This window comes from Eurytemora carolleeae, unplaced genomic scaffold (assembly GCF_000591075.1).
Source record: "Eurytemora carolleeae unplaced genomic scaffold, Eaff_2.0 scaffold44, whole genome shotgun sequence".
NCBI lineage: Eukaryota > Metazoa > Arthropoda > Copepoda > Calanoida > Temoridae > Eurytemora > Eurytemora carolleeae.
In genome coordinates, this window is record NW_019396339.1 from 450,020 (window position 1) to 461,897 (window position 11,878).

At 33.6% G+C, this 11,878-nt stretch overlaps 2 protein-coding genes across 2 annotated transcripts in view; both read left to right on the top strand.

Annotated features, from left to right (window-relative positions):
- The first annotated feature begins 2,736 nt into the window (after window positions 1–2,736).
- Window positions 2,737–11,062, top strand: LOC111701259 (probable ATP-dependent RNA helicase DDX56). The gene is made up of 16 exons (XM_023472455.1): window positions 2,737–2,883; window positions 3,387–3,503; window positions 4,006–4,076; window positions 4,388–4,441; window positions 5,063–5,167; window positions 5,230–5,364; window positions 5,835–5,961; window positions 6,228–6,350; window positions 6,998–7,114; window positions 7,787–7,861; window positions 8,179–8,340; window positions 8,762–8,920; window positions 9,355–9,420; window positions 9,945–9,979; window positions 10,011–10,137; window positions 10,836–11,062. The coding sequence occupies exons 1-16, from the start codon at window positions 2,770–2,772 to the stop codon at window positions 11,028–11,030; spliced, it is 1,782 nt and encodes a 593-aa protein (XP_023328223.1). The 5' UTR covers window positions 2,737–2,769; the 3' UTR covers window positions 11,031–11,062.
- Window positions 11,063–11,065: 3 nt separating this feature from the next.
- LOC111701243 (spindle and kinetochore-associated protein 1) overlaps window positions 11,066–11,878 on the top strand; it is an 8,335-nt gene continuing 7,522 nt past the window's right edge. The window contains exons 1-2 of the mRNA XM_023472436.1: window positions 11,066–11,158; window positions 11,497–11,627. Coding sequence (XP_023328204.1) covers window positions 11,548–11,627 — 80 coding nt within the window. The 5' untranslated portion in view covers window positions 11,066–11,158; window positions 11,497–11,547. The remainder of the gene's footprint in view (window positions 11,159–11,496; window positions 11,628–11,878) is intronic.

The following is an 11,878-nucleotide window of genomic DNA, read 5'->3' on the forward strand; positions in this document are numbered from 1 at the left end:
ACCACGGTCCAAAAATCGTTCTCTAGGAATATACCTTTAATTACACATTTAAGAACCTTCAAGGATAAAAGTTTAAAGTATTTTAAATCAGAAGTAAAAAATAAAAATAAAGGAAATGGTTCCATAGAAATATTTTGATGAAAGGAAGGTCGTCTTATTTTAGAAAAAATAGAAAGTCGGTGAAGCTAAAAAGTTTTAATTTGATCATAAAGTTAACAAAATACGTTAAACGCACATTTTTTTAATAAATAAAATAATATACAATAAATTGTAACAAATGAACCAAAAATGGAGCGTGGAAAATGGTAAAAAAAAAACAAAGACGATAAACCACTTTAAGTTTTATGAGTTTTTATAAACAGAAATATTTCAATGCCGCGTTTTATTTTTTATCAGCATGTTTTTGTTATTCCAAAACTGCACTAAAGGATCCTAGGACTTAAAACGGACTGTTTTGTCCTGAATAAGAAGTCGTAACGACCGGAAATCCGATCTATTACCGTTATTGTAAAAAACGCCCACTGGTACCGACCAGACCGGAATTTTGTATCAGTATTTCAACGACCGGTGGCGCGGTAGAATGACAACCGGCGACCGCTTGTCCAAAGCTAAATATTCATAAGATGAGGCCGGTTAATCTCTACGATCGGAATACCACTAATTAACTGAACTCAAATAATTGACCATCGGCCATTCATATCGATTAATTGATTTTTGCCGCGTTTGTATTCCAAATGTATGCAACCGGCCCCCCCCCGGATATTAACTGGAAACATATTTTTATACACTGGGGATGGGAAATGTTTTAAAAGTGGGGGATTGCTTTTTAAGAAAATATATATCCCGCATAAAATGTCATTATAATACAGTGAGAACCAGATAACTCTGGAATAAAAAGACGACCTTGAAGCAATAATTAACTTTATTTGATGGTATTAAAAAGCAACTAGTTTCACAAGATAATTAGTAAATCACTTATTGAGTGAAATGGGGGTTGTTACACTGCACATTTGATGTCTCTCATGTTCATTAGACTATTTTAAGAGAAAATAATTTGAGTCTTAAACTTGTCTTTATATTCTGGATCTCACTGTAAGTGTAGAGAATGTAACATGCTGTTACTTCCAGCAACAACTTAGCAAGTACTAGAAAATAAATTTCCTTGGAAGCCAAACGATGTCAAGGGGAAAAAAATATGAAAAATAAGCTAAACAGCTTGTGGTTTGGGTCTGTCAACGAGAACGCTTTTAATACCCAGTAGANCCTCCCTATCAATTTTGTGCATGAAACTATTTTTCAACTTGAATTATTTTTATATTTTTCAGGGCTAAGTTAGATTATGACAATTTCTGTGCCAACCGCTGCGGCTAGGGGCCGAGCACCGCGACCAGGGCAGGCCAGGGGGCCTGACGCTAAGGCCGAATGTTACATAGATGATACATTTACAAATCGATGGAAGGGTTGGGAGGGCGGGGTCCAAGCAGCGTTCTCTATGAATAGGAAATTAATGTTTACATAAGTCCTTCTCACATAACATGATCAAAGTAATTTCCCAAAGCGGTGCCAAAACTAGACAGAAGAATATGGTCAAGTTCATGCAACATCATTAGTACGATTTTGTGACCTAGTATCTCCTTCAGCTTTGATTGGACGCACAAGTACAAGTAAATCAAACTAATCTGGTTACATTTGAGAAATTTAAAACATTTTTTTTCTTCTCATTTGCTCTTTAAATGGAGGAGTTATAATTGATTGGAAACATATAATATAAGATTTCAATCTTATGTGCATAATACTTTAGAATGTCGTGGCATGGGACGCTCCGTAACGCTCGGCTCAATAATAGTCCTTACGTAACTAACCTGTCACGAATTATATGGAGATAAATAATCATAATTTTCTGTATAAAAATACTTGAAATCAAAGTCATACAAAATTGCTAAGAGGGGGAGGGATTCCGAAAAGCCTTGTTGCGTGATGAACATTGAACACGCCTTTTCGTCCAAAACTAAACCAGTTATCGAATCTAAAATCGTAAACAAGTGGATACGTTATTCTCAAACAGAGTAAAATGTGTTTTAAAAAACATATCATTCTTTGTAATTTTATGTTTAGAAAAATCCTGCTTCTTCTCCTCGATCTAGATTATTAACTCAACAAAAAAGATTATTTTCACTTTCAAATTTATACGATTTTCACAAATTTTCTGCAAATGTTAAATATTATTAATTTTTCTTCCCGTACACTAACAAAATGCTCAAACTGGAGTACTTATTTTATTAGGGTCTGTCCTAGAGAACGANATACTAACAGTGCAAAATTATACAGTGTCCGTTATTTCTCTAAAGTATGAACAGAGCCCTGTCTAAAGACGTACTTTGGGGGATGATAGTTTGGCCGCTAGATGGCTCATGCTTAATTCTTATCCGGTAGATAGATAATTTGCACGTACATTAACGGAGACGTCATCTGAGCGATGTATGTTATAGAAATAACGGACTTAGCTGTCAAAATAGTGAATCTTGTCCGGACTACATGAAGAACATGAGTCGGCGGTTCGCGTTAACGATGTATACTGTCTAGTTGATCTGTGCAATATCTATTCTGTACGAACCATCTAGAATAAGCCAGAACTTTTTCAGCTTTATCTTGCCGTAAGAATTGGCCCCTCCCCTTAGTCTATTCTCGCGCCGCAGTCTGCTCTAGCCGCGAGCGCTTAACGCTGAAATTTTGTTTACTTGACTTAAAAAATCCATTCAGAGTTAAAAAATGTCGGATACAGAAGATGAAAAAAAGAAATTACCTTTCCATGAGATGGAGTTGGATGAAAGGATTCTGAAAGCTATCGCTAAACTTGGTTGGATTGATCCCACTCTTATTCAGGTCAAGTAATTTTATTTTGCAATCATGAAATACCGGACATCAAAAGGTAAGTTTTTTATTCTTATCCAATACTCTCCCTCAAATANTCATTTATTAGTCGAAATTCAGCAAAGAAACCCGTAATAAACCTTGTCAGAAGTCTGCTTTTAAGTTTAAATGGAGGGAATGATAAAGAGAAAGAACTGGTACAAATGAAATATCGCGCACCCCTAAGTGCATTGACCCCAAACACCCACACACAAAAAAAAATTCTTGTTAAAAACCTAGTGTGGCTTTTTTTAAACTTTTTTTTCCAGTCCAAATTTGTTAGCTTTTACTTCGATTCCATTTCCTATCATCATTTTCACCTAGCCGATTAACTTCCTTTTATCAGTCTTAATTTGCTTTAAAGTTTTTGTAAAGAATTAGTTTCTTTCAGGTGTCTTGTTTAGGGCCTATCTTTTATCGGAAACATGGGCCCTGGCAATGAAGTACAATTTTTTTTACGGTAGATATATTTGCAGGAGCGTGGTATTCCGTTGCTTCTTGAAGGAAGGGATCTGCTGGCAAGAGGTAGAACTGGATCTGGCAAAACCGGAGCCTTTTCCATTCCTCTTATTCAGAGAATACTAAGGATAAAGGTGAACTGATTTTCATAAAAACACTTTTACAGATTTTACAAATTTTTATTTAAGTCGAACAAGACATTTTTTAATTAAATTTCCTTCTCGATGCATTTTAAATCAAATATTTTCAAATCAGGAAAGGCAACGTTATAAAGTTTAAATTATATATATGTATATATATATATATATATATATATATATTTAAATCATAACGAAAATGAAGATTGACTTTTAATTATTTGCGCAATAATCTGGTTTTTGATAGTGTGAACAATCTCTTATATGTATCTTAATTATACAGGACTAAACCAAATCTATATAATAAAACAAGACTTTCATATATATGTTCTCTATAGTCGGCCAAACGGCTGGACCAAATGGGCTGACATTTTTTGTGGACACTCATGGGTAGCCTGGGAGTGACATATGCTAAAAAATTGAATTTATGTTCTTCTAGTTTTTTTCCCATGGACTCTTCAGCTAGTATGATATTAATTTCTAAAAAGCTCTTGTTTAGGGTCGGCAGGATATTACTGTAAATCAAGCTGTGCGTGGTGTAGTACTTTGCCCTAGTAGAGAATTATCAAGGTAAAACCAGGGAACTGGTTTTAAAGGGGATTTTATTTTTTTTTATTTTGTCCCGCTCATTACATTGTTTTTTTTTTCTCTAACCCTTTATTTAGCAGTAAGCCATAAGAGGATTCCGTTAAACTTTTTCTAACCTAAAAATATGCTAAATTATTTCAGGATGTATTTAAAACGGAAGGGAAAGTACCTAGAAATTTGTCCTATAAAATAATAGCTCATTTTTCAATATCTCAAACACTTATGTTTTTAGCCATAAAGCGGTGAAAATAGTTAATTTAGATTTAATATTAAATTAAATATTAAATATTTAGGCAAACCACTCAAGTTTTGACAGACCTTGCAAATTCTTGTGTAGGAGTTATCAGGTAATTAATTTATCTACTTTATACTCTTTACCATGATCTTTTAGAGGTACATGACCCCCCCCCCCCTGATTTTCGATGCTCCACCAATTTTTTTGCACACTTTTTATATCCATTAAGTTATAAAAAAAAATTCTGAAATATTACACTACGCACAAATAAACTACTCTGTAACATATTACAGTAATAAACTGGATTATTTAGTGCTGGGGTTTCTCCTTTCCTTTCTTCTACTATTCACCCTACTATGCCGGTTCTTAAAATTCACCACTTATTGCTTCCTTTCTTCTTTTTTCTTTTCTTTTTTTAAAAGTATTTTTTGCTTTGTGTTATGTGTTAGTTATTTGTCAATTTTTAAAAATTAAAAGTATATATAAACTTTGAAGGGTCAGGCAATCAAAACAACCCTGGCTGGTTATCATTAAATTATCAAATTTAAAACGTATTTATTATAATTTTAGCCGAAATATATCTATCTATATATCTAAACCCAACATTTGGGGAGTAAAATGATTTTTAAGAGGTGGAGGGGAGTTATTTCTTTAGAATCGAAACATATGTCCCTGGGATCTTTTTCTTTTGAACAATCATTCTTGAGTTTTTTTAATGATCGTTTTTTGTTAGAATTCTTGATATTGGATCAAAAGAGGTTTCTGCTGTCAAACCACTGCTTAGAGATCTACCAGATATATTGGTTGGTACTCCTGGTAGACTTGCACAACATCTCAGGTAGATATGTACTCCTGGTAGACTTGCACAACATCTCAGGTAGATATGTACTCCTGGTAGACTTGCACAACATCTCAGGTAGATATTGTACTCCTGGTAGACTTGCACAACATCTCAGGTAGATTTGTACTCCTGGTAGACTTGCACAACATCTCAGGTAGATATTGTACTCCTGGTAGACTTGCACAGCATCTCAGGTATATTTTTACTCGATCTTGATAGACTTGCAAAAGATTTAAGTTAGATTGTAGTCTTTTACAACTGATAAGGTAGATAATGTACTTTTTGGGTCTACTGATAACAAAAAGTTAAAGGAATCATTTCTTATTATTTGGTTTAAAATATTTCTTTAACACTTGCTAATTGTTTGACCGAAATAAAAAAAAAAATTAAAGAAAATATTGCTTATTTTAATGCTGAAACTTTGTGAACCATTCAGAGATTACGTAGTTTTTAAACTTTACTCACTAGTTCAGATTTGTGTATTGAGACTAAAAAGTTAATTTTTAGCAGATTATATTTGGTATTTTGCCCCGTGGATTAAGATCTATTTGTCTGCATATTTCGGTATATCCGGATCATCCGGATCCAGTAAGCCAAAATGTTACGGATCCAACGGATCCGGATTCTAAGCACCAAAAGAGATATTAGCATAAATTTTGTTCAGGGAGAAGAATGTTGACCTCTCTAGTTCCCTCGAGATCATGGTGATTGATGAGGCCGACCTCATATTTTCATTTGGGTTCGAGGCTGATATCAGGTTTATCCTGGAACAGGTTCCACCAATCTACCAGGTAAACAGTTTAAATCAGGGGTCTACATCTTTTAATTATCCAACTAATTTTGTGAGATTCATTTTGTGTGATTATATTTTCATGTAAATTTTGAGCAATGTGCTAGATCAGAAACTTGGGTTACCTTTGAATAATTTTGAAGATTTTAATGTTTCTCAATAGTTGACGCTAAAGAGTAATAAGTTGTTTTTCGATATTTTCCTCCTCTTGGATAAACCTGGTTACAATCGGTTTTTTGTACACAATAACCTCTAATATACCTACAGGCTGTGTTAACGAGTGCTACTCTATCTGAAGATGTTGAAAAATTGAAGAAATTGGTTTTAAATAATCCTGTTATTTTAAAACTATCTGAACCAGATTTACCAGACTCTAGCCAGCTAACACAGGTAATCAGATATACCAGACTCTAGCCAGCTAACAAAAGTAACCAGATATACCAGACTCTATCCAGCTAACACAGGTAACCAGATATACCAGACTCTAGGCAGCTACAGCTAACACAGGTAACCAGATATATATCAGACTCAAGTCAACTAACACAGGTAATCAGATATATACCAGACTCAAGTCAGCTAACACTGGTAATCAGATATACCAGACATCACTTAATGAATAGATGGATATAATGTGATCACTGATTACCTAAGTTGCAACAATTTCCGAAGCTGGACTGATCACAATAGCTGTAACGACCAGCCCTATTGTATCCAAGCTGTGGGCCTCGGACGCGAACATGTCTTGCCTAACTTTACTTGAAATTAAGCCTTTCTCCATTAAGCCTAAATTTGTAATTGTACGTTTGTCACGTGATTGCATGTGCATTGTGCATTGTGCAAAAGGCAAGTTTTTTTGTTCTTCCCTTGTACTTTTTACCCAGAATTTTATTTATTTTCCAATAAAAATCCTTATATATCCGGCCCCCAATTCAGAAAAAAACGCTAAAAATGTTAACCTAGCTTCTGGGCCGAAAAAAAAAGATTTAAAATTTTGGGAATATACATCCCTTGCTTTAACACTTTTTTACTTGTTGTAGTACGTGTTCAAGCTGGAGGAGGAGGAGAAGTACGTCCTAATCTACGCTCTCTTTAAGCTCGAACTCATCAGGGGAAAAACAATCATTTTTGTCTCAACAGTGGACAGGTGTTACAAGGTGAGATTAATTAATTGGTTGATTGATTGATTCATTCATTCATTGTCTGATCAGTGATTCATAATTTGATTTATTGTCTCATTACTTGACAGAAGATTAGATGATTGACGCTTTTATTGATTTTTCATTTGTGAAGAACTTTTTTTTACAATAGAAATAAAGAACTTTTTGTTGCCCTATTTAACCCTATTTAAACTGCATCTACGCGGTTTAAATTCGGTCTCTAAAGTAACCTTTATACCTCATTATGACCTAGAATTTAAGTTTTAAAGAGACTGATTTTTTTATGATTCGAGTCGTGTATTGCAACTTTCTGAATTTGTATGAACGATACGTTCTTGGGTACAAGTCGTTTTGACAACTTTCTCCTTGTAGACGCAATAGATAGAAGTAAGATTAGTAGCGATCAAAAGCGATTATTTTTCGCCGTATGTCTGTACCCCTTTCGCGAACACTCCCTTTAAAAGTACGGATTAATTGATTATTTAAGTTAATGCGCTTTCATTAGTGAGAGAAACAGATCAAATAACTAGATTTTTGATTGATTTGATAAACTTAATCCTGAAATAGTTAAACTTTTTGGATAGATTGATCGATTGATCTAATTGATTAATTGATATATTTAATTGAATAATTGATTATAAGTATTAAGTGTGTATTTTTTTTATTAAGATGAAGCTGTACCTGGAACAGTTTAATATTCCATGCTGTGTTCTTAACTCCGAGCTTCCAGCAGCCTCCAGGTATTAAATCCACATTTTATTATTCGCAAATTTCCATTAGTCCTCGATCCCATTCTCTTTTTATACCTTTATCATTTACATTCCTCCATTTTTTATATTTTATATTTATATTTATATTTTATATTTGAGAAATAAATTGAAAATTTAATTTTCTTCTTTATATGTTTCCAATGTGCTTGTGCACAGTTTAGGACAATTACAATTACTATGAATACTCAAACTCATAGTTCCTCCCGCCGTTCACCCCGGTTGAGGCAAATCGGTCAAGGGTTACATGAGTTATGATCGGACATAAACAAACAAGATTAATGCTTGATATACATAGATGACGGTGAGAACGGTGTAGGGAAGAGTAAGAAGAAGGAGAAGAAGGTGGATAAAGACAAGGAAGCAAGTAAACGAGTTAAAGATAAAGAGAGTGGTGTAGCACGAGGAATAGATTTTCAGTTTGTGTCTAATGTTGTCAACTTCGATTTTCCAAAGGTATTTTATTTTTAAACTAGACATCAGATCAGGGGGAAAATATTTTCAACTAGACATCAGATCAGGGGGAAAATATTTTAAACTAGACATCAGATCAGGGGGAAAATATTTTAAAATTCCTTTAGTCTAAAATGTTTTTCTACTTTTATTATTTCCTTGTCCTTTTTTTATAAATATTTGTCTATTTGCTTTTACTTTTCTTGCATTGTTAATGTTTCTTTTTATGCCTATTCATGACCCCCTATCCAGTCCGCTCTACCATTTAAACTATTTTTTTTTAACTGGAATAGTCTCTCTTTAGTTTGATTTGATAGAACTTGATTTAGTTCCTCTAATGTCGACATTTTTTGTTTCCTTTTTTGCTCGGATTAAAGTATTTGCTAGAACTCCAGGAAGTTTAAAATCGTGGAATACTTTTTAGAACTCTGACAGTTACGTACACCGTGTTGGTAGAACAGCGAGGGCGGGACAAATTGGGACCGCCCTCAGTCTGGTGGCCGCCAAGGAGATGGATCAGCTGAAAGAGGTGGAGGATAGACTCCAGCAGGTCGCAGGAGGAGAAGCACTCCGTCCATATCAGGTTCAAAACTAAACGGATTCTCATCGTAAGGTCGTCTAAGCGTATTTTTAAATTTTTATCAAGGTATTGATGATTGAGATATATTCGTTTTTCTACCAATTGATCATCTTTTTTCGTGGTTTTTCTGGTTCAGACAACTTGTGATTTAATTGCGAATTTTATTTTATTCAAGATAAAAACGAAAAATAATTCACTGGTACGTTTTTAATGGTCGACTTCAATAAACTGGGCAACGAAAATTCGTTTCCTCAGCCAAAAGTTTCGAAATTGTTTAGAAAAGATGAATTTTTTTATGAAGGTCTAAAAATATTAAAGGTTTTAAAAACGACCAAAACGTCAGGTATCGTTTTCTTTTTGGGTTTTACTTTTACGCTTATTTTTATTTGAATTGTTATTGTATTTTTAATTCAAAGATATTAATTTTTCTTAAATAGTTTAAGATGGAGGAATTGGACGGGTTTAAATATAGAGCCAGAGATGCATGGAGAGCGGTAACTAAGGTTAAATTTCTTTTTTAATCTATGGACACGTTTTAATTATAATACCTTGCTTTGTTTTTGATTAAGTAAAGTCATCTCAATTTTGGAGTGTGGTCAGCAGGACAACCTGACATCGGATTTGATTTGACTTGATTTTTATCAAAAAAAATCAGAAGTAAATTCAATAACTGACACAGCACTTTTGAGATTGAATTGAAGAATTGTCGAATTCGAACTGAATTTTGTTATATAAAGGTTGCAGAATGCAAGGCCAGATTAAACAAGAATTGTTAAATTTGAGCTAAATTTTGTTATATAAAGGTTGAAGTACTCGAGGCCAGATTGAAGGAGATTAAACAAGGATTGTTAAATTTGAACTACATTTTGTTATGAACGGGTTACAGTACGCGAGGCTAGATTGAAGAAGATAAAACAAGAATTGTTGAATTCGAACTAAATTTTGTTATGTACAGGTTACAGTACGAGAGGCTAGATTTAAGAAAAACGAGAATTTTTGAATTCTAACTAAATTTTGTTATGTACAGGTTGCAGTACGCGAGGCTAGATTGAAGGAGATAAAACAAGAATTGTTGAATTCGAACTAAATTTTGTTATGTACAGGTTGCAGTACGCGAGGCTAGATTGAAGGAGATAAAACAAGAATTGTTGAATTCGAACAAACTAATTTCATACTTTGAAGATAATCCCAGAGATCGACAGATACTTAGACACGACAAGGTGATAATATACAGTATACACATTATCTATTGAGGTTGCTTCAAGGAGAATAGAAGGGGTTGGACGTTCTGCCTCACCATATTATTATTCATGATTTGGAGACTAGTACTCCGTTTGGAAAGAAATTCTTTGAAGGTCGTCTTTTTCATTTAAGTGTGTTTTTTAAACTTTCTTAACTTCTAAAAAATACCTTTGTCTTGCCAATATTTTTGCATCCCAAACATGTCTTTTGAGTTATTCTACCTAATTTTCTTCCTGCATACAAAAAATTAGCAAAAAAAAGTTATTTTTGAATGAAATAAAGTTGACTTTATAAACGTAGTAAAGTAGAAACCCACTTCAAAAAGAAAGAAAGACTACATTAAAAAATGTTCTTTTCCATATAAAGTAGAATTCTGCAGGCGGAATAGATCGACTCCTTCTCCATTGTATCATATTCTCCTTGGGTTGCTTCCTTTGTCTGCATTTTCAATTTTTTTTATTAATCATAGTGTACACTGTACAAAATAGGCAACCTTACAAATGACCAAGTTTGTACACTACACATAAAGATGGTCTGTGGTAACCTCAGCGCTCGGCTAATTAGTAGAGTATTATATTCGACGTATAAAAATCCGTAAGGTGTTGGCCCGTAAACGTTTTCTTTGAAATCACTTTTAAAATTATTTTAACTTTTCTAATGTTTTTATTTTTTATAGAATCTTCATATTGTGAAGCAGCAAGAGCATCTGAGGAATGTTCCGGAGTACATCATACCGGAGACCCTCCGGAGTATGACGGGAGGAGGAGGACGGAAGAAGAAGAAAAATCATCCTCAAATCTCCGATGTTCAGAAGAAATTTAACAAGAGGAAAGCAGATCCTCTCGACTTTGGGGTCAAACGAAAAAAGTGATTTTTTTTATTTTCAAAATTTTTATTTTCAGAGAAAAAATGGAGGTGGTTGAGAAACATTTAGTGGAACAATTTGATATGTTTTCCCTTGGGAAAGATTTACTCCAAGGGAACTTTGAAGAAACTCAGGTCATTCATTTAGATTGAAGTTTTTCCTATTCAGGAATTGTGAATGTCCTAAAAGGATATTTAAAAAAAAAATATATAAAAAATAATTTTTTAAATCTCTATTTTGAAGAAGTATTTTTGTTTCCATTATTTGGGGGGGGGGGGGGGGCAAGTATTTCTAACCTGAAACATTTTACCCTTAGATCCATTTATTTTTTCCTCAAATTCATTTAACTTTCATAATTCAGCGAAAATAACCCAACTTATTATTTTTAAACGTTAATTTGTTGGAGAAAATAATCCTGTATTCAAAGTCGGATATGATGAACTAACCGACGTAACAGGAAAAATTTCTGTAGGATGAATGAAAATGTGTACTGCAGGAAGTACTGCTGGATATATGGAGCACAATGGAAACTATGAGAGAGAATATAAAATCTAAACGGGAATTAATCTCTCAGATGAAAAAACAACTCGAAGCAACTAAAAGGTATTTCAGAAGAGGAAAGTAATGAAGAATTATTTTTAGGTTTTTTTATTCCATTGTTTTCAGCAATTGTCTAGATGACGAATGACGATTACTATATGCAATAAAAGAATATTTTGGAGCGAAAGAATATTTTTCAATAACATTAAAACTTTTTTATTTTCAAAGCTGCTAAATAATCCAGGTACCAACCTTATTTGATTTCTAATTTAATTTAGCTGACGAATCTACACCTACCCCCCCCCCCCCCCCCC